The sequence below is a fragment of the Macaca mulatta genome, chromosome 19 (genome assembly GCF_049350105.2).
Source record: "Macaca mulatta isolate MMU2019108-1 chromosome 19, T2T-MMU8v2.0, whole genome shotgun sequence".
Taxonomy (NCBI): Eukaryota; Metazoa; Chordata; class Mammalia; order Primates; family Cercopithecidae; genus Macaca; species Macaca mulatta.
The window spans coordinates 61,469,865-61,490,541 of NC_133424.1; the positions used below are offsets into that span (position 1 = coordinate 61,469,865).

General features: G+C 57.0%; 4 protein-coding genes and 2 pseudogenes across 19 annotated transcripts in view; 1 reads left to right on the forward strand and 5 right to left on the reverse strand.

Annotated features, from left to right (window-relative positions):
• Positions 1-20,677, forward strand: part of RUVBL2 (RuvB like AAA ATPase 2) — a 72,482-nt gene that overhangs the window by 41,237 nt on the left and 10,568 nt on the right. For 5 of the 10 annotated variants that reach the window (XM_077975663.1, XM_077975664.1, XM_077975665.1 and 2 more), the window contains 4 exons: positions 1,577-1,696; positions 2,114-2,243; positions 2,666-2,780; positions 2,909-3,017. In XM_077975663.1, coding sequence (XP_077831789.1) covers positions 1,577-1,696; positions 2,114-2,243; positions 2,666-2,780; positions 2,909-2,934 — 391 coding nt within the window. In that variant the 3' untranslated portion in view covers positions 2,935-3,017. Of the gene's footprint in view, positions 1-1,576; positions 1,716-2,087; positions 2,244-2,665; positions 2,781-2,908; positions 3,018-20,677 lie in introns of those variants that run through there. The other 5 variants (XM_077975667.1, XM_077975668.1, XM_077975662.1 and 2 more) reach the window with 3 other exon arrangements.
• Positions 3,067-4,176, reverse strand: LHB (luteinizing hormone subunit beta). 2 transcript variants are annotated; one of them, NM_001365016.2, is given in 3 exon segments: positions 3,067-3,399; positions 3,634-3,801; positions 4,153-4,176. In NM_001365016.2, coding segments are annotated over 3 exon segments (426 nt in total). In that variant the 5' UTR covers positions 4,168-4,176; the 3' UTR covers positions 3,067-3,156.
• Positions 4,728-7,094, reverse strand: LOC100424733 (stabilizer of axonemal microtubules 3). Of its 2 annotated transcripts, none has more exons than XM_077980755.1 (5): positions 6,997-7,091; positions 6,438-6,638; positions 6,188-6,349; positions 5,777-5,904; positions 4,728-5,372 (listed from the first exon to the last, which is right to left on the reverse strand). In XM_077980755.1, the coding sequence occupies exons 1-5, from the start codon at positions 7,057-7,059 to the stop codon at positions 5,000-5,002; spliced, it is 927 nt and encodes a 308-aa protein (XP_077836881.1). In that variant the 5' UTR covers positions 7,060-7,091; the 3' UTR covers positions 4,728-4,999. The 2 variants fall into 2 exon arrangements, with proteins under 2 accessions (XP_077836881.1, XP_002801364.1); XM_002801318.4 differs by having other exon boundaries at positions 4,962-5,372; positions 6,904-7,094.
• LOC100424828 (neurotrophin-4 pseudogene) lies at positions 10,173-12,768 on the reverse strand (annotated as a pseudogene).
• LOC100429320 (choriogonadotropin subunit beta) lies at positions 12,910-15,062 on the reverse strand. Of its 5 annotated transcripts, none has more exons than XM_077980786.1 (3): positions 14,934-15,062; positions 13,460-13,627; positions 12,910-13,224 (listed from the first exon to the last, which is right to left on the reverse strand). In XM_077980786.1, the coding sequence occupies exons 1-3, from the start codon at positions 14,940-14,942 to the stop codon at positions 12,910-12,912; spliced, it is 492 nt and encodes a 163-aa protein (XP_077836912.1). In that variant the 5' UTR covers positions 14,943-15,062. The 5 variants fall into 5 exon arrangements, with proteins under 5 accessions (XP_077836912.1, XP_077836911.1, XP_077836915.1 ...); XM_077980785.1 differs by lacking the exon at positions 14,934-15,062 and adding an exon at positions 13,979-14,137; XM_077980789.1 differs by lacking the exon at positions 14,934-15,062 and adding an exon at positions 13,860-13,989.
• Positions 15,506-16,842, reverse strand: LOC144336775 (stabilizer of axonemal microtubules 3-like; annotated as a pseudogene).

A 20,677-nucleotide genomic window follows, 5' to 3' on the forward strand; every position in this document is an offset into this window, starting at 1 on the left:
GCCACTGCGTCCGGCCTAATTTTATTTTTTTATTTTTCATTTTTTATTTTTTACTTTTGTATTTTTTTGTAGAGATGGGGTTTTGCCATGTTGCCCAGGCTGGCCTACAACTCCTGGGCTCAAGCAATCCGCCTGCCTCAGCCTCCCAAAGTATTGTCACATTTTTGTGCCTTTTTAAAAAAAAAAACTTTTTGGGGCCATTTGTTGGTGATATTGCCATTTGCAATGTCCCCTGTGTACAGTGCTGAAGTGCTGTCTGGTATTCTGAGTGCAAGGAGGCTGTGATGCCGGACGGAGGAAATACCGTGCTACAGACGCTTCGCTGAGCCCAAGTTAGAATGCTGTTGACATGAGCTCCATGTTAGAGAATAAACAGTGATATTACATAAACACATGAAAATAGAAACACACATAAATGAGGCCAAGTGCAGTAGCTCACTCCTGTAATCCCAACACTTTGGGAGGCTGAGGTGGGCAGATCACGAGGTCAAGAGAACGACGAGACCATCCCAGCCAACATGATGAAACCCCGTGTCTATTAAAAATAGAAAAAATTAGCTGGGCATAGTGACGTGCGCCTGTAGACCCAGCTACTTGGGAGGCTGAGGCAGGAGGATCGGTTGAACTCGGGAGGCGGAGGTTGCAGTGAGCCGAGGTCATGCCACTGCACTCCAGCCTCACAACAGAGCGAGACTCCGTCTTAAAAAACATAACAGAGGCCGGGCGCGGTGGCTGAAGCCTGTAATCCCAGCACTTTGGGAGGCCGAGATGGGCGGATCACGAGGTCGGGAGATCGAGACCATCCTGGCTAATACGGTGAAACCCCGTCTCTACTAAAAAAATACAAAAACTAGCCGGGCGAGGTGGTGGGCGCCTGTAGTCCCAGCTACTCGGGAGGCTGAGGCAGGAGAATGGCGTGAACCCGGGAGGCGGAGCTTGCAGTGAGCTGAGATCCGGCCACTGCACTCCAGCCTGGGCGACAGAGCGAGACTCCGTCTCAAAAAAAAAAAAAAAAAAAAAAAATAACAGAAACACACAAATGAAAACACACATAGACCCAGATTATATATATATTGATTGACGAAAATACTGTGAGTAAAGGCTCAAGAGAGCCTAACCCTGTATTCCACTAGGAGCAGTGGCTCAGGATCGGCTAATTGGAGTGTTCACGGTGACTCTCTAGAACCTCACTGCGGTGAATAAGGGGAACTGACTGTATACCCTGGTACCAGCCCTGGGCGGGCCCCGCTGCAACAGGGAACAAGACAGGTTCTGTCCCCTCCTTTGTGAAGCTTCATGTCGAGCACGGGAGTGGGACCTTGATCCAGTAATCCTCGAGGCAGAGAGCTAGCTTAAAGCAGCCCAGCTCTGCGGAAAGGTGTCCTTGGGGGACTGACAGTTGTGGAAGGCTGCGTCATCAGGGGGTGATGTCATCATGTGACAGGAGACACGAGCTAAAGGTTAAGTGGTGTTGGGCCCACTGAGTGGGTGGTGATGGGAGGTGGGAGTGTTTCCAGCAAAGGGAATGAAAAGGGAACATCCCCCTGACAGCCCCCTCTTTCTGCCTCTTCCTCAGAATCCGGGGCACCAGCTACCAGAGCCCCCACGGCATCCCCATAGACCTGCTGGACCGGCTGCTTATCGTCTCCACCACCCCCTACAGCGAGAAAGACACGAAGCAGATCCTCCGCATCCGGTGCGGGCAGGACCAGACCGTGCGCCTGGGAGGCGGGGCTGGGGTCTACCCTGTTTGACAAATGCCGACACTGAGGTCTGGCGGACTGGCATGGTGGCTGGGCCTGCAAGAGAGAGGGCTGATCTGGCACCCAGACAGTGGCCGCCGATCCGGGAGCAGGAGCCATGGTGGGAAAGGGAGGCGAGGTACCCGTGACCGGTGTGGGGGCCAGCGCCCTGGGCGTGGTCAGGAGGCCTAGGTTTTAGATCCAGCCCAGCCCCTGTCTCCGTGGCTCTTCTAGCCTCAGCATTCTATGGTTCTAAGATGCAGGCGCCACATATTCCCAGTGGGGAAGGACCAGAGGGTTGCTGTGGCCACTTCTGCTGCAGTCAGAGGCTGGGCCCTGGCTGAGCCACCCCCGTCCCCCACTGCTTGCAGGTGCGAGGAGGAAGATGTGGAGATGAGTGAGGACGCCTACACGGTGCTGACCCGCATCGGGCTGGAGACGTCACTGCGCTACGCCATCCAGCTCATCACGGCTGCAAGCCTGGTGTGCCGGAAACGCAAGGTCAGCCTGCCGAATTAGCCAGCAGGGCCAGATGGCGGCAGTGAGTGACGCACTACTTCAGGGGCTGCCAGGGTTCCAATTTCAACCTAGGATGTACATTTTCAGAGGCAGGGAATTTTCATCCCTCAAGTTGTCTTCTGTATCTCCCCGCCTGGCCTACAGTAGGTGCTCAGTAAATCTCTGTTGACTGTAAGTAGATGCTGTTAGGTCCACCTTACAGATAAAGAAACTGAGGAATGAAGAGGCTGGGCCCACAACCAGGAGATGGCCAGGCAGGTTTTGAACCCAGGCGATCTGGCCAGAATGCCCTCCCCTCACATGCCACCCTCTGCTGCCTAGAGCATGGAGGTGACATATGCTGGGGTCTGTGCCGTGAGCCTCACGGAGAGGGGCCCAACTCAGGACCCGCCCTCCCCCTCCAGGGTACAGAAGTGCAGGTGGATGACATCAAGCGGGTCTACTCACTCTTCCTGGACGAGTCCCGCTCCACGCAGTACATGAAGGAGTACCAGGACGCCTTCCTCTTCAATGAACTCAGTAAGAATCCCTACCCTGCACCTGCACTGCCAGAGCCAACCTCGGGGAGGAAGAGGGAGCTCGGCCTAGAAGGCTCAGGCCCTGCCCCCTGGGCCACACTGACCATGTGGCCTTCCTTCTCCCCACAGAAGGTGAGACCATGGACACCTCCTGAGCTGGATGTCATCCCCTGTCCCCACCCTGTTTTCTACCAGAGTTCTGACACTGTGACTTTGTATAAAATGGTTTGAAGCTGCACCCACTCTGTGTGTGGTTGCCCTGAGCCCACAGAAAGACACCTCCAGAGTGCGCACTGAGAAGCCTTTATTGCGGGAGGAACGGGGTGTCTGCTGGCTCCAGGAGTCAGGATGGACTTGGAGGGCTGGGGGGAGGGTCTTTAGAGGAAGAGGAGGCCTGGGAGTTGGGGGTGGTCACAAGTCAAAGGGTGGTCCTTGGGACCCCCGCAGTCAGAGGTGCTGCGGTGGCAGGGTCCACAACGACAGCTGAGAGCCACAGGGAAGGAGACCACGGGGTCCACGCCAGGCAGGCAGCCAGGGAGCTGGATGGAGTCGAAGCGCACCTCGCGGTAGGTGCACACCACCTGGGGCAGGGGCAGCAGGGCCGCCTGCAGCACCCGCATCTGGAGGATGTGTGGATAGGGGAGTGAGCATGTGCCTGGGGCCAGCGCCTCCGCTGACCTCCCAAGCTGCCTCCAAAGGTCCCAGACTCAGGAGTCCAGGAAGCCCTCTGTTCCCGCCTCCCACACCCCATTCCCCAGCCCCTGACCAGACAGGCAGACCGCCCTTCCTCCCCCGCTGCCTCTGTGACCCGGCCCTGAGGTGGCAGCACCTGTCTCTGGCCTGGGGCAGCTCACCATGGTGGGGCAGTAGCCGGCACAGATGCTGGTGTTGACGGTGATGCACACGGGGCAGGCCTCCTTCTCGGCAGCCAGGGTGGCATTGATGGGGCGGCACAGTGGCCGCAGCGGCTCCCTGGATGCCCGTGCCCCGCCCATGCTCAGCAGCAGCCACAGCAGCAGCCCCTGGGACAAGGACACTGCTTCAGCCCAGTCTGAGACCGCAGCCCCGTGCCCTGGCCCTCCCATTCCCCGGGGTACACCACATGCAACGACCCAGAGACCCTTCCCGGCATCTCCTAGTCAGGACCCACCGCCCAGACACCTGCCTTTCAGCGCCCACCCCACAGCCCAGAGGACCTGAGATACCCAACATTTCAGAAACCCACCCTCAGGAATTGCCCCACCTGAAGCTTACTGGGGGTCACGCCCCTCCCGAAAGAGGCCTCCTTCCACAGCTCACACGCGTCTGCCCCTTCTCATGCCAGTGATGGCCTGGAAGGAGGTGGAAGGTGCCCAGGGGCCCTGCAGTCTTACCTGGAGCATCTCCATCCTTGATGCGTCCCCTGCCTCGTGTACCTGGCTTTATACTTCGGGGTTGTGGGGGCGGCAAGGCCACCAGGAGGTGGTAGGATGCTGGGGTAACCTGGACACTAATCCCCCCGGGGGCGAGAGGTGCACAAGGCCAGGGAGGCACAGGAGTGGCTCAGCAGAGCGTCCCAGCCCTCTCCCCTCAGTGGTCCAGCGCCAGGGATGAGGCAGAGACCACGGTGAAGTGACCTCAGAGACTCATCCATGGAGTGCTAGGGTCTAGTCAGCGTTGGAGGCACAGGAGTAGGGGGTAGAAAGGCCTGCCTCTGCCTATGGAGTTGTCTTGGGAGCCAGGAGGAGGCCGTGACCCGAGAAAGATGCTGGACTGAAGCCTCAACCCTCCTCCACTTGATGCATTCCTGTGCCACAGTCCTCACCGTGACCGTGCTGCCAGGGAAGCCACTTGACTCAGATGCCCCCCAACCAGGGATTCAGCCAGAGCCCCACCTCAGCCTTAGGGACCTCTGCCCGCCACACCCTCAAGCCAGGATGCCCGGAGGGGTCCCCGGAAATGGGTGTGGTTCAAGTGATTTAACTCATTTAATACGCCCTCAGGGTGTGTGTCCTGCCCGCAGGGCCACAGCCTCCAAGGACATTATCTGGACTTAGTCCCCTCTCCGCGATGCTGCAGCCGAGTGGGCGTGTCTGGGCTAGTCCCGCCCCCACATTGCCGATAGAGGTAATGAGTGCAACTCAGGCCTGGTCCGGATCCCTCTTAGTGAGCGGAGATCCGCAGCTCGGCTCCGCCCCGCGGCCCAGGGGGCGTGTCCGGGGTGGGGCTGGCCCGGCCCGCTCACACCAGCGTCGGCTTCAAGCTGCCATAGCTGGAGTTTTCTGTACTGTAGGCTTTCGGCACGCTGTGGATGCCCGGCAGGGGCTTCCAGTGAGGGCCGCCCCAGGGCGCCTCCAGCGGGCAGAAGCGGTCGAGCCCCCGGAGCGGGTGCAACGGGGGGCTGTAGGACTCCTGAGCCAGAGACAGGGCTCCGCGGTGCGGCACGGCCGAGGTCACCGGCCTGGCGCGTGGCACGCGGACCCGCGGTGGTCGGGGCGGCCGAGAGGAGCGCGGACAGGGCGGCCGCTGCGGGCCGTGGCCCCAGACCTGGGGCGTCTCTTCGAAGCTCCAGTAGGTCAGGGAGTCCTTGCGGGGGTATCCGGACAGCTCCGTCCTGTGGGAGCAGGGCAGGATAGTGAGGACCGCAGCCTGCGTTCCTGGGTCCTCGAGGTACTTAACGTCCTTGAAACTGAGCTTTCGCATCCTAGGGAAGGAAACGGGGGCTTTCGCTTCCTTGGAAAGGAGTATCTGGGGGCTCAAGTACGGAAAGAGGCCCTGCCCTCAGATTCAGAATCCCCTCAGCCGCTGTGCACGCTTCCTGTCCCTACCGCCGTTCCTGAGAGTTGACACTAAGGACTCCTGGGTGCTAAAAGAGGGAGGGGCTGGGGCCTGAACTTTGGGTTTTGCTGCTATAGGAGTCGAGGCTGAGACCACCGGGTCAGAGAATGGGAGCCAGCCCAGGGGCTCGGCGTGCACCGGCCAAGGCAGGAGGCGGTGCGGAGCGAGAGCCCGGCTTACTTGGGATAGAACCGAAAGTCCCGCGCCGAGGTGGTCAGATAGAGCTGGCGGCGGTCCAGGACGCCCCGGTCGGATACTGTGAAAGGCCGGCCAGACAGCTCGGGGTTCTTCGTCCAGGGAATTAGAGCCTGAGCAAGATTGGGGGAGGAGGCATACCCAAGACATAGATTTCCTACCCCGTTCAAAGCCCTAGTTTTAGCCCCGCAGCAGCTTCGGAGCCCTGAAGGTGAGTTTCTAGTCCCTGGTCCTTCTGGCCTGGCCTGAATGCCCAGCCCCTATCCCGGCTCCTCTAACCTCCCGATCCCGCCCCAGACCTTTTAGCCGCGCCCCAAGGCCATGATTTCTTCTGGCCCCGCCCCAGGCTCCCGGAACTCCGCCCCGTCTCGGCAGCGCCGGCTTCTACACCGCCACCTGGGAAGGCCCCCCGCGGTGGTGGTCTGCGAGTTGTAGGGGCTGGGCCCCGACGTGTTCGGGTACGCGCGCATCCGGGTCGGGAGAGCCCCTGTACTGCGCCCTCGTCTCGCTGCTCTGGTACTTTGTGGTCAGTGGGAGGTGCCAGCCGCGGCGTCTGAGCTGTGGAAAGGCGACCCGGAGACCCATGTGAAGGCGCAGGGGACTTAAATGCAGTCCCCCGCGGACTCCGGCACTCCCCAAACCTTACCTTTTCTCCTAAATCCTTGATACCTACAGTCCGTGTGGGGTCTGCAGGCTCTGGGGCTCTGGGCTGGGCGCAGGGCCCGCCATGGGTCTTGGGCACGTAGGCCGAGCCAGAGGTTGTCTCCCATCTGCTGAGGACCTCGTCGAAAGCCCAGATGCGAGAATCCTGCTTTGCAGCCGGGGGTAGAGGGTCCGCGACCCTGGACTGGAGAGAAGGCGCTGCACATCAGCTAGAAAGACTCAGGAGTCCGTATCACCCCCCACCCCAAGCTCTGACCTCTTCCAGTCGGCCCCCGGCCCTTTCCTCTGCAATCCCTGGCATTCAGCTTCCCTGGTGCCTCCTCTCTCAGACCCAGGACTCTAGGACCCTCCTCCTTCAGAGAGGAGTCCAAACTCCCAATACCCTTTACTTAGCCCGTATCTTTCTGGGTCTCCAGTCCCCGCAGGGCTTCAGCCTAGGGTCTGCCCACCTGCACCGTGGGCGGGATGATGGGTACGGGTGGGATAATGCGGTGGGCAACGTAGCTGCTGGTGCGATGCCAGTTGGGCCTGGATCCAGGTACCTCGGTTGCAGAGATACGGCACCACGCTGGGCCACAGCACAGAGCCAAGCTGCCACCAGCCATAGTTTCACCTCCACCCGGTAGCCAAGCAGTAGCTGGCTTGTTGTGGTTGTTGCCCCAGGTGACAGAACCCGCCCACCCTGAACCTAGCCAATCGAGGGCCTGCAGACATGTGGATGGATGGAGTGAGAAAGAGACCCAGAGACAGAGGGACAGGGACCCCAAGAGGGGCACAGAGAAACACGGGGAGGGGGATGGAGACTCAAAGAGAGGAGGTCGGAAGGGGAAGGAGAAGTTCAGAATTTCAGAGACCCAGTGGGTGGGGGACAGAGAAACCCAAAAAGAAGGATAGGGACCTGGAGGTGTCAAGATCCAGACAGAGAGACAGAGACCCCTGCACTACACCTAGCAACTCAGGACCTCCATGAGAAACACCCCCTTCTTCCAGGGCCCAGATGCTCCCGGCTACTTCCTCTGTCTACCAGGCCTGCCCACCTCGGGGTAAGGATTTCCAGACATCCCCTGGGCTCCCCGACCCTCCCTGCACGTGCTGAAGTAATCAGCACTAGCATTGGCTGTCCTGCCTGCCTTTGATTTGCCTGAAAAGTTCCACCTGGGTAGGCAGAGTGTGGAAAGAGGAGGGAACCACAGAGAAGTGCACAGGGACATAGCGAAAAAGATGGGCTTTGATGAGTGAGAAAGAAGTACAAGAGGAGAGAGACAGGAAGGAAGAAACAGACCACATTGGAAATAGAGCTATTAGGACTGACCCAGAGGCTAGAGCCACTGGAAGTTAGAGACAGAGAGGAAGGGGGCAAAAAAGGGCAAAATCACAGATAGTAAACAAAGAGATGTAGAAACTGAGGCAGTCACGCCCCAGCCCGCCCAGGGGCCTGGTCTGTGCAGATGGGTGGAGGGGATGCCTATGTCTTTTGCTCAAAGCTGGACCTGAGAGAGAGAGGGAGAGAGACAGATTGTGTGTGTGTGTATGTGTGTGTTGGCAACACATGTGGGGCGATGGGTAATACGTCATGGGCTGTTGTGAAGGCCTATGATCTCGCCCTGGCTTCCTTGTAACTTCTTCACTATAAAGAGCTTTTGGTCACCAGGCACGGTGGCTCACTCCTGTAATCCCAGCACTTTGGAAGGCTGAGGCACGCGGATCACTTGAGGTGAGGAGTTTGAGACCAGCCTGGCCAACATGGCAAAACCCTGTCTCTACCAAAAAATACAAAAATTAGCCACGCTTGGTGGCGCGCACCTGTAATCCCAGCTAAGGCAGGAGAATCACTTGAACTTGAGAGGTGAATGTTTCAGTGAGTTCAGATTGCGCCACTGCACTTTAGCCTGGGTGACAGAGAAAGACTCTATCCAAAAAAAAAAAAAAAAGAGCTTTAGGTCAAGGCCTCTGCCTCCTCCACCCCCATTATCTCATCCCACCAGCCCATTCTTCAGACAAGGAAAACTGAGGCTGCCTTCTGCAGCCAGGCCCAGAATCCCACTTACCCCTCCTCCCCCATTCAGGCTTCTGGGGCCCTTCTGTTGGATTTTTCTGGCCCTACTCAAGGGCTCTCAATGCACAGTGACCCCTGATCCTAGCCAGGAGGCAGGCTAGTTAGTCAGAACATCATGCCCCACTCAAGCTGGACAAATTTTTTTTTTTTTTTTTTTTTTGAGACAGAGTTTCACTCCTTTTGCCCAGACTGGAGTGCAATGACATGGCCTTGGCTCACTGCAAGCTCTGCCTCCCAGGTTTAAGCAATTCTCCTGCCTCACCCTCCGGAGTAGTTTGAATTACAAGCACCTGCCACCATGCCCAGCTGATTTATTTTTATAATTTTAGTAGAGACGGGGTTTCACCATGTTGGCCAGACTGGCCTTGAGCTCCTGACCTCAGGTGAGTCGCCCACCTCGGCCTCCCAAAGTGCTGGGATTACAGGCGTGAGTCATCACACCCGGCCATCACGCTGGACAATTTTAAGGTCTGTTTCTTTCCCAATGTAGGGTAAAAACTGGGACAAGGAAAAGGGCTAGAAACCTGACTCCATCTCCCCACCCAGGCCTGAACTCTCCAGCATCCTGATGACTTCTCATACAACCTTGTTTGTACTCCCCCTGTGATGGGTGGCTCATTACCTCACAAGAGACTATTCTAAGCCAACGCCTGCCTCCTCTCACCAAGTAAGATTTCCCATTTGAACCCCAGCTCCCAGACACTTAAAGGCCTTCTGTGGACCATGTTCTCAAGGTCCCCTGGCCATCTGCTTGCATGTTCCAGTGTCTCTCCTTCCCCAACCACATCTTGAAATGTCCCCTCCCACTCTCCAGGATGAGCAAGGTGGTAACCTCTGAGACTAAGTAGTCAGTAACTTAACGCCAAGGGCCACCAATGATCAAATCCATGAGAGTTGATCTGAGGAGTTTTGTATTAGGACTAAGAAACAGTAAACACTCAGTAAATAGTGGCTCTTATTATCATCATCATCTTTTTCTTTTCTTTTTTTTTTTTTTTTGAGACGAAGTCTCGCTCTTGTCCCCCAGGGTGGAGTGCAGTGGGGTGATCTCGGCTCACTGCAAACTCCACCTCCCAGCTTCAAGCAATTCTCCTGCCTCAGCCTCCTGAGTAGCTGGGATTACAGGCACCTGCCACCACACCCGGCTAATTTTTTTTTTTTTTTTTTGTATTTTTAGTAGAGATGGGGTTTCACTATGTTAGCCAGGATGGTCTCGGTCTCCTGACCTTGTGATCCGCCCATCTCGGCCTCCCAAAGTGCTGAGATTACAGGCGTGAGCCACCGCGCCCTGCCAATTTTTTCTATTTTAAGTAGAGACGGGGTTTCACCATGTTGGCCAGGTTGGTCTCAAACTCCTGACCTCAGGTGATCCGCCCACCTTGGCCTCCAAAAGTTCTGGAATTACAGGCATGAGCCACTGCACCTGGGTATCATCATCATCATTCTTACCCTCAAGTTGCTCCAGGAGAACTCCTATTCAACCTTCAAAACCCCATATGGTTTCACCCATCCTGCAGAGACTAAGCTCAAAATCATAGAATTGTGATTTTGTGATCATTTGATGAGTTCCCAAACTGGGATCCTTAGAGCAACTGGGCCCCCTGAGGTCTCTCAGCATCCAGCTCAGTTCTTTTCTGCCTGACCAGTTACTGGGCACGGGCCTCAAGCCCAGCCAGTCCAACTGAGGAGTGTGCAGGCACAGACAGTGTCAATTCGAATCTATCGCCAGCCCATACGGCCCTGGGCATCAGCGATCAATGCCCGTACTTAGGACTGCTTGGTCTTGCACTCAGACACCCAGTGCCTTTGGTCCACACCCCAGCAGCCCCCTCCACCTGCCCCCGGGCCACCTTCCTCAGAGTTATCAGCCTTGCAGCGAGTTTCAAAGAAGTACTGGCGGAGGGGACTGCCACCAGCTGCAGGCACCTCACCCAGCACCTCCACCTCACGCCCACGCAAGTCCACAGCGGTCCAGGAGTCAGTCACCCAGCCGCTGACTGCATCGCGGCCAGTTCACCCCGACGACTCCCTGGTGCAGTTTCACTCACCCCACACCAGCTGCGGTTGGCCAGGGTGCCTGCTGACTCTCGAAAGGCCCCAGCCTCCAGCAGGAGAAGCAGAGGGGGCCCAGCAGAAGCACCCCTAGACAGGACCACTCGGTGGGGGGGGACAGAAGGTCCCACTCAGGGCCAGAAATGGGAGTAATGTCGAGGGTGAGGTTGGGACTCAATTGGCACACTGGGGAGGAGGAAAAGGAGGAGGATGGGGAGGGAGCATGAGGGGAGGGGGAGCAGTTCTCGGAGCACCTGGAGACAGAGAGCAGGAGGCTGGGATTAGAGAAAGGGGTGAAAACTTCAGTGGGGACAGAAGTTGGAAACCCCAGGGGAGGCTTGCCTGCCAGGATTGTGGGGAAGCTCTTGTTCTAGAAGTTTGGGGGATCCTATATCTAACACTTGCATAACGCCCAAATTGTAGATTAATAATAAATATACAACTACTACTGTGACTCACGCCTGTAATCCCAGCGCTTTGGGAGGCCGAGGTGGGCGGCTCACATGAGGTGAGGAGTTCAAGACCAGCCTAGCCAACTTGGTGAAACTCTGTAGCTACTAAAATTTCAAAATTAGCCAGGCATGGTGGCACACGTGACTATAATCCCAGCTACTCCAGAGACTGAGGAAGGAGAATTGCTTAAACCCAGGAGGCAGAGGTTGCAGTGAGCCAAGATTGTACCATTACACTCTAACCTGGGCAACAAGAGCGAAAATCCATATCAAAAATAAATAATAATAATAGAATAAAAATAAGTATTCAACTACTATTACTTAATAGCAACAGATGATGAAATACAGGCTCAGAGAAATTAATGATTTGTGTCCGGTCACACAGCCAGCAGATGGCACAGATGGGACTTAAAGTCTGGGTAACTGCACTCTGCCATCCTTCCTGTACAACTCTGAGGAAACATAAGTCTTGCATCTTGTAGGATGTTCCAATCAATTTTTTTTTTTTTTTTTTTTTTTTTTTTTTTTTTGAGACAGAGTCTCACTCTGCCCAGGCTGGAGTGCAGTGGCACAATCTCGGCTCACTGCAACGTCTGCCTCATGGGTTCAAGTGATTCTCCTGCCTCAGTCTTCTCAGTAGCTGGAATTACAGGCGCCTGCCGCTGTGCCCAGCTGATTTTTGTATTTTTAGTAGACATAGGCTTTCACCATCTTGGCCAGACTGGTCTTGAACTCCCGATTTCAAGCGATACTTCTGCCTTGGCTTCCAAAACTGCTGGGATTACAGGCGTGAGACACCACACCTGATCCCAAACAAATTGTTTTAATACGAGATCTTGCTGATTCCCCGCTGCACTTGAAATCCTGGGCTCAAGCAATCCTCCTGCTGTGGCTCCTGAGTAGCTGGGACTACAGACTAAGCCACCACGCCTGGCCACATTCTACAATTTGGAGAAAGGCCACAACCTGGAATCCTAGGGAGACCCCAGTTCACCTCAAAACTGCCACTAAGGAGGTAAAACGCTGCCCCTCTGAGACAGGCGTCAGTTTTCCCGTGTGTGAAATTGACCTGGCACTGGGAGAGGCTGGTGGAGGCGTGGATGTTGCAGTTTCTCTACAACATTCTGGAAGCCTGTGGTTCTAGGAAAGGGTGGTGTGGAGAAGACTGGGAAACAGCCAGTGGTTACCAGACCTGTCAGCACCTCCTCCACCTTGGAGCTCTGGGGCTGGTAGTCCCCAGGCTTCGGGGGGCCCCTGTGGAGGACACAGCTGGCTCCCTCTTTCCTGACATCTCAGGAGAGGGAGGGGGCAACCACTTAGGGGAAGAAAAGATCAGGCAGGGTATACAGGCAGGTGGGGAAGGGGCCAAATCCCTGAACACCCCCTCCCCAGAGTTCCTCTTGAAGTGCAGGGTACCCAGGAGTCAAGTCCCCGGCCCCTTTCCGAGGCCCCTTTTCTACCCAGGTGATGGCTCCTGGCAGGGATGGGAAGCAGATGGAGAGAGGGTAGGGAAGAGGAGGAGAAGGGAGGAGCAATGCTTGAAGGAGGCTGGAAGAGATGACATCCCCCTCCGCCCATTCATTCAATTCAGGTTCCCACCCCGGCACCTGCACTGCCAGTGCCAACCTCAGAGGGAGGAAGAGGGAGCTCAGCCTAGAAGGCTCAGGCCCTGCCCCCTGGGCCACACTGACCATGTGGCCTTCCTTCTCCCCACAGAAGGTGAGACCATGGACACCTCCTGAGCTGGATGACATCCCCTGTCCCCACCCTGTTTTTACCAGAGTTCTGACAGTGTGACTTTGTAAAAAATGGTTTTGAAGCTGGACCCACCCTGCGTGTGTGTGGTTGCCCTGAGTCCACAGAAAGACAACCCCAGAGTGCGCACCGAGAAGCCTTTATTGCGGGAGGAACGGGGTGTCTGCTGGCTCCAGAAGTCGAGATGGACTTGGAGGGCTGGGGGGAGGGTCCTTTGAGGAAGAGGAGGCCTGGAGGTGGGGGTCATCACAGGTCAAAGGGTGGTCCTTGGGACCCCCACAGTCAGAGGTGCTGCGGCGGCAGAGTGCACAGCGACAGCTGAGAGCCACGGGGACGGAGACCACGGGGTCCACGCCAGGCGGGCAGCCAGGGAGCCGGATGGACTCGAAGCGCACCTCACGGTAGTTGCACACCACCTGGGGCACTGGCGGCAGGACCGCCTGCAGCACCCGCATCTGGAGGATGTGTGGATAGGGGAGTGAGCATGTGCCTGGGGCCAGCGCCTCCGCTGACCTCCCAAGCTGCCCCCAAAGGTCCCAGACTCAGGAGTCCAGGAAGCCCTCTGTTCCCGCCCTCCCACACCCCATTCCCCAGCCCCCGACCAGACAGGCAGACCGCCCTTCCTCCCCCGCTGCCTCTGTGACCCGGCCCTGAGGTGGCAGCAACTGCTGCTGGACCCGGGCAGCTCACCATGGTGGGACAGTAGCCGGCACAGATGGTGGTGTTGACGGTGATGCACACGGGGCAGGCCTCCTTCTCGGCAGCCAGGGTGGCATTGATGGGGCGGCACAGTGGCCGCAGCGGCTCCCTGGATGCCCGTGCCCCGCCCATGCTCAGCAGCAGCCACAGCAGCAGCCCCTGGGACAAGGACACTGCTTCAGCCCAGTCTGAGACCACAGCCCCGTGCCCTGGCCCTCCCATTCCCCGGGTACACCACGTGCAACGACCCAGAGACCCTTCCCAGCATCTCCTAGTCAGGACCCACCGCCCAGACACCTGCCTTTCAGCGCCCACCCCACAGCCCAGAGGACCTGAGATACCGCAACATTTCAGAAACCCACCCTCAGGGATTGCCCCACCTGAAGCTTACTGGGGGTCACGTCCCTCCGGAAAGAGGCCTCCTTCCACAGCTCACACGCGTCTGCCCCTTCTCATGCCAGTGATGGCCTGGAAGGAGGTGGAAGGTGCCCAGGGGCCCTGCAGTCTTACCTGGAGCATCTCCATCATTGGTGCGTCCCCTGCCTCGTGTACCTGGCTTTATACCTCCGGGTTGTGGGGGCGGCAAGGCCACCAGGAGGTGGTAGGATGCTGGGGTGACCTCGACACTAACACCCCGGGGGGTGAGAGGTGCACAAGGCCAGGGAGGCACAGGAGTGGCTCAGCGGGACGTCCCAGCCCTCTCCCCTCAGTGGTCCAGCGCCAAGAGTGAGGCAGAGACCACGGTGAAGTGACCTCAGAGACTCAGTCGTCCAGTGCTAGGGTCTAGTCGGCGTTGGAGGCACAGGAGTAGGGTGTAGGAAAACCGGCCTCTGCCTATCGTGCGGTCTTGGGAGCCAGAGGAGGCCGTGACCCGAGAAAGGTGCGGGACTGAAGCCTCAACCCTCCTCCATTTAAGGCATTCCTCCGCCACAGTCCAACCTCCCAGGAGGGGCGCGGCTTCGGACTTAGCTTCTGCCCAATCCGCGAGGGTCTCCCCGTGACTTTGCAGCCAAGGAAGTTGCTTGACCCAGATGCCCCGCAGCGAACGATTCAGCCAGAGCCCCACATCTCCCTTAGGGACCTCCGCCCTCCCTACCCTCAAGCTAGGATGCCTGGAGCGGTCCCCGGAAATGGGGTGGCTCAGATGATTTAACTCATTATTTAATACGCCCGCAGGGGGCGTGTCCTGCCCGAGGGGTCAAGCCTCGACGGACGTTATCTGGACTTAGTCCCTTCCCCTCGATACCGCAGCTGAGTGGGCGTGTCTGGGTTAGTCCCGCCCCCACATTGCGGACAGAAGTAATAAGTGGGAGCCAGCCTGAGTCTGGACCCCTCGTAGTGGGCTTACTGGGGGTCACGCCCCTCCAGATAAAAGACCTTCCACAACTCACACGCGTCTACCCCTTCTCATGCCGGTGATGGCCTGGAAGAAGGTGGAAGGTGCTCAGGAGCCCTGCAGTCTTACCTGGAGCATCTACATCCTTGGAGGTCCCGAGCTCGGCCCCGCCGCGATCCAGGGGGCGTGTCGGGGTGGGGCTGGCCCGGCCGACTCCCACTAGCGCCGGCTTCAAGCTGGCGGAGCGGGAGTTCTGGGGGCTGTAGGCTTTCGGCACGCTGTGGATGCCCGGCAAGGGCTTCCAGGGCCACCCCAGGGCACCTCCAGCGGGCGGAAGCGGTCGAGCCGGCGGAGCGGGTGCAGCGAGGGGCTGTAGGACTCCTGAGCCAGAGTCAAGGCCCCGCGGTGCTGCGGGAATCCCTCTCCTTCGGCCTCTACAGCCATGTCGGCCACGGCCCTGGCACCCCGCCCCAGAGTCAGAGCCCTTCCTTCCACCAACGCCAGGGAACTTCAGTTTCCTTCCTCAAACCCGAACCCTTCCCAGCTTCACCTCTCTAAATCCAAGTACCTCCTGCTGGTCAAGGAACTCAAACCCAAGCCCCCAGTTACCAAAAACAACCTCTCTGGTTCCGCTCCCGGTCTTAAACCGTCTTCGTGTGGCCACTGGAGCTGAGCTCTCCAACCTCCCATCCGACCCCGTCTCAGAATATTCTAGTCTCATCCCCACCCACAGTCCGCCCTCTAGCTCCGCAGCAGATTAGGAGCCCTGAAGGTGAGTTTCCAGCCCCCGGTCCTGGCCTGGCCTCGAGGCCCAGCCCCCCGCGGTGGTGGTCTGCGACTTGTGAGGGGCTGGGGCCCGACGTATTCGGGGACGCGCGCGTCCTGGTCGGGAGAGCCGGTGTACTGCGCCCTCCTCTCGCTGCGCTGGTATTTTGTGGTCAGTGGGAGGCCTCAGCCGCGGTATCTGAGGTGCCGAAAGGCGGCCTGGAGACCCATGTGAAGGCGCAGGGGACTCAAATGCAGTCTCCCGTCCTGTCCCCTGCGGACTCCGGCACTCCTCAAACCTTAACTTTTCTCTCCATTCCTTGATCCCCACAGTCCGCGTGGGGTCTGCAGGTTCTGGGCTCTGGGCTGGGCGCAGGGCCCGCCATGGGTCTTGGGCACGTAGGCCGAGCCAGAGGTTGTCTCCCATCTGCTGAGGACCTCGTCGAAAGCCCAGATGCGAGGCCGGGCGCGGTGGCTCAAGCCTGTAATCCCAGCACTTTGGGAGGCCGAGACGGGCGGATCACGAGGTCAGGAGATCGAAACCATCCTGGCTAACACGGTGAAACCCCGTCTCTATTAAGAAATACAAAAAACTAGCCGGGCGAGGTGGTGGGCGCCTGTAGTCCCAGCTACTCGGGAGGCTGAGGCCGGAGAATGGCGTGAACCCGGGAGGCGGAGCTTGCAGTGAGCTGAGATCCGGCCACTGCACTCCAGCCTGGGCGACAGAGCGAGACTCCGTCTCAAAAAAAAAAAAAAAAAAAAGAAAGCCCAGATGCGAGAATCCTGCTTTGCAGCCGGGGGTAGAGGGTCCGCGACCGTGGACTGGAGAGAAGGCGCTGCACATCAGCTAGAAAGACTCAGGACTCCGTATCACCCCCCACCCCAAGCTCTGACCTCTTCCAGTCGGCCCCCGGCCCTTTCCTCTGCAATCCCTGGCATCCAGCTTCCCTGGTGCCTCCTCTCTCAGACCCAGGGCTCCAGGACACTCCAGCTTCAGAGAGGAGTCCAAGCTCCCAATCCCCTTTACTCAGCACCTAGCTTTCTGGGTCCCCAGCCCCGCAGGGCTTCAGCCTAGGGTCAACTCACCTGCACCGTGGGTGGGGGGAAGGGCATGGGTGGGATAATGCGGTGGACAACGCAGGTGCTGGTGAGATGCCAGTTGGGCCAGGATCCAGGCATCTCGGTTGCAGAGATGGAAGACCGCGGCGGGGGGTGGGGCGCAGGGGGGCGGGTCGGGGGGAGCACAGCACAGAGCCAGGGTGCCACTGGCCATGGTTCCTCCCCCTCCCTATAGCCAAGCAAGTGCTGGCTTGTTGTTGCTGTTGTGGCAGGTGACAGAACCCGCCCATCCTGAAAGTAGCCAATGAAGGGCCTGTAGGCACGTGGATGGATGGAGTGAAAAGGAGACCCAGAGACAGAAGGACAGGGAACCCAAGAGGGGCACAGAGAAACGCGGGGAGGGGGATGGAGACTCAGACAAGAGGGAAGAAGAGGAAGGAGAAGTTCAGAATTTCAGAGACCCAGGGGGATAGGGGAGACAGAGACCCAGAAAGAGGAACAGAGACCTGGGAATCCAGACAGAGAGAGACCTCTGCACTGCACATAGCACCTCAGGACATCCATGAGAAACACCCGTCTTTCCTCCAAGGTCCAGAAGCTCCTGCTGCTTCCTCCTTCTGCCAGGACTGCCCACCTTGGGGTAATGATTTCCAGAGGTCCCTGGGGCTCCCCCACTATCACCGCATGTGCTGGAGGGGTCAGCGCTGGCGTCAGCTGTCCTGCCTGCCTTTTTTTTTTTTGAGACGGAGTCTCGCTCTGTCGCCCAGGCTGGAGTGCAGTGGCCTGATCTCAGCTCACTGCAAGCTCCGCCTCCCGGGTTCACGCCATTCTCCTGCCTCAGCCTCCCGAGTAGCTGGGACTACAGGCGCCCGCCACCTCGCCCAGCTAGTTTTTTGTATTTTTTTTAGTAGAGACGGGGTTTCACCATGTTATCCAGGATGGTCTCGATCTCCTGACCTCATGATCCGCCCATCTCGGCCTCCCAAAGTGCTGGGATTACAGGCTTGAGCCACCGCGCCCGGCCCCTGCCTGCCTTTAATTTGCTGGAAAAGTTCCACCTGGGTAGGCTGAGTGGGCAAAGAGGGATGATCCACAGAGAAGTGCACAGGGACATAGTGAAAAAGACGGGCCTTGATGTGTGAGAAGGAAATACAGCAAGAAAGGGGAGAGACAGGGAGGAAGAAAGAGACTACGATGGAAAGGGAGCTATTAGTACTAACCCAGAGGTGAGAGATACTGGAAGTTACAGACAGAGAGGAAGGTGGCAAAGGGATCAACATCACAGATTGAAAACAAGGAGATGTAGAAATGGAGGCAACCATGCTCCACCCCGCCCCAGGGCCTGGTCTGTATAGATGGGGGGAGAAGAAGCCTATGTCCCGTGCTCAAATCTGGACGTGAGAGAGAGAGAGAGAGAGATGTGTGGTTGTGTGTTGGCAACACATGTGGGGAGATGGGTAATAGGTAAAGGGCTACTTTGAAGTCCTGTGGTCTGTCCCAGAGAGAGAGAGAAAAAAAAAAAAAGAGAGAGAGAGAGAGAGAAACTCCGTGTGTGTGTGTGTGTGTGTGTGTGTGTTGGCAACACATGTGGGGAGATGGGTAATAGGTGAAGGGCTATTGTGAACTTCTTTGGTCTGTCCCTGGCTTCCCTTGTCATTTCTTCACTATAAAGAGCTTTTGGTCAGTGGATGCGGTGGCTCGCTCCTATAATCCCAGCACTTTGAGCGGCTGAGGCGGGCAGACTACTTGAGGTTAGGTGTTTGAGAGCAGCCTGGCCAACATGGCAAAACCCTGTCTCTACCAAAAAACATAAAAATTAGCCAGGCATGGTGGGACCCAACTGTAATCCCAGCTAAGGCAGGAGAATCACTTGAACCTGGGAAGTGAATGCTGCAGTGAGCTCAGATGGCGCCACTGCACTCCAGCCTGTGCGACAGAGCAAGACTCTATCTCAAAAAAAAAAAAAAAAAAGAGCTTTAGGTCAAGGCCTCTGCCTCCAGAACCCCCATAATCTCATCCCACTGGCCCATTCTTCAGACAAGGAAAACTGAGGCTGCCTTCTGCAGTCAGGCCCAGAATCCCACTTACCCCTCCTCCCCCATTCAGGCTTCTGGGGCCCTTCTGTTGGATTTTGCTGGCCCTATTCAAGGGCTGTCAATGCACACTGACCCCCTGATCCAGCCAGGGGGCCGGCAAGTTAGTCAGAACGTCATGTCCCACTTAAGCTGGACATTTTTTTTTTTTTTGTGAGACGGAGGAGTTTCTCTCTTTTTGCCCAGCCTGGAGTGCAATGGCAGAGTCTCAGCTCACTGCAACCTCTGCCTCCCAGGTTCAAGTGATTCTCCTGCCTCACCCTTCAGAGTAGCTTGGATTAGAGGCACTCACCACCACGTCCAGCTAATTTCTTTTTATAATTTTAGTAGAGACAGGGTTTCACCTTGAATGCTTGACCTCAGGTGATTCACCTGCCTCGGCCTCCCAAAGTGCTGGGATTACAGGCGTGAGTCATCACACCCGGCCATCAGGCTGGATAATTTTAAGGTCTGTTGCTTTCCTGATGTAGGGTAGAGGTTGAGACAGGGAAGAGGGCTAGAAACCTGACTCCAACTCCCTGCCCAGGGCTGAACTCTCCAGCATCCTGATCACTTCTTATTCAACCTTGCTTGTACTCCCCCTGTGATGGGGGTCTCATTACCTCACAACAGAATATTATAAGCCAATGCCTGCCCCCTCTCACCAAGTAATATTTCCCATTTGAACCCCAGCTCCCAGACACTTAAAAGCCTTCTGTGGACCACGTTCTAAAGGTCCCCTGGCCATCTGCTTGCATGTTCCAGTTTCTCTCCTTCCCCATCCACATAATGAAATGTGCCCTCCCTCTCTCCAGGATGAGCAACATGGTGTCCACTGACACTGGGCAGTCAGCCACTTAACACCAAAGGCCACCAATGATCAAATCCACAAGAGTTGATCCGAGGAGTTATGTATTAGGGCTGAGAAAGAGTAAACACTCAATAAATAGTGGTTATTCTTTTTTTTTTTTTTTTTAATTCTTTTGAGACGGAGTCTCCTTCTGTCGCCCAGGCTGCAGTGCTGTGGCCGGATCTCAGCTCACTGCAAGCTCCGCCTCCTGGGTTCCAGCCATTCTCCTGCCTCAGCCTCCCGAGTAGCTGGGACTACAGGCACCCGCCACCTCGCCCAGCTAGTTTTTTGTATTTTTTTTTTTTTTTAGTAGAGGCGAGGTTTCACCGTGTTAGCCAGGATGGTCTCGATCTGCTGACCTCGTGATCCGCCCATCTCGGCCTCCCAAAGTTCTGGGATTACAGGCTTGAGCCACCGTGCCCTGCCAAATAGTGGTTATTCTTATCATCATCATCATAATTACTACCCTCAAGTTCCTCTGGGAGAACTCCTATTCAAACTTCAAAACCACATATGGTTTCACCCATCTTGCAGAGATTGAGCTCCAATTCAGAGAGTTGTGATATTGTGATCATTTGTTGAGTTCTCAAACTGGGGTCCTTAGAGCAGCAGGGCCATCCCTGAGGAGGGGAAGGGAAAGGCAGTGGATGAAGGAGAATGGAAGAGATGACATCCACCTCAGCCCATTCATCCCATTCATATCCCCACCCCCCATCTGTACTGCCAGTGCCACCCTCAGAGGGAGGAAGAGAGAGCTCGGCCTTGAAGGCTCAGGCCCTGCCCCACGGGGGCACAATGACCATGTGGCCTTCCTTCTCCCCACAGAAGGCGAGACCATGGACACCTCCCGAGCTGGATGTCATCCCCTGACCCCATCCTGTTTTCTTTTTTTGTTGTTGAGATGGAGTCTCACTCTGTGGACCAAGCTGGATTGCAGTGGCACCATCTCGGCTCACTGCATACTCCCCCTCCCGCGTTCACACCATTCTCCTGCCTCAGCCTCCCAAGTACCTGGGACTACAGGCACCCGCCACCACTCCCGCCTAATTTTGTATTTTGAGTAGAGACGGGGTTTCACCATGTTAGCCAGGATGGTCTGGATCTCTGGACCTAGTGATCCGCCCACC

Coding starts and splice junctions, on each gene's coding strand:
- LHB (XM_077975670.1), bottom strand. CDS start 3,864: ATGGGAGGGCCAGGGCACGGGGCTGCGGTCTCAGACTGGGCTGAAGCA. Junction 3,400..3,633: donor CCGGCTACTGCCCCACCATG/GTGAGCTGCCCC, acceptor CACATCCTCCAG/ATGCGGGTGCTGCAGGCGGC.
- LOC100424733 (XM_002801318.4), bottom strand. CDS start 7,059: ATGGCTGGTGGCAGCTTGGCTCTGTGCTGTGGCCCAGCGTGGTGCCGT. Junction 5,905..6,187: donor ACCGCGGGGGGCCTTCCCAG/GTGGCGGTGTAG, acceptor AATCTTGCTCAG/GCTCTAATTCCCTGGACGAA. Junction 5,373..5,776: donor GACTTTCGGTTCTATCCCAA/GTAAGCCGGGCT, acceptor CTGCTCCCACAG/GACGGAGCTGTCCGGATACC.
- LOC100429320 (XM_028839671.2), bottom strand. CDS start 13,690: ATGGGAGGGCCAGGGCACGGGGCTGTGGTCTCAGACTGGGCTGAAGCA. Junction 13,225..13,459: donor CCGGCTACTGTCCCACCATG/GTGAGCTGCCCG, acceptor CACATCCTCCAG/ATGCGGGTGCTGCAGGCGGT.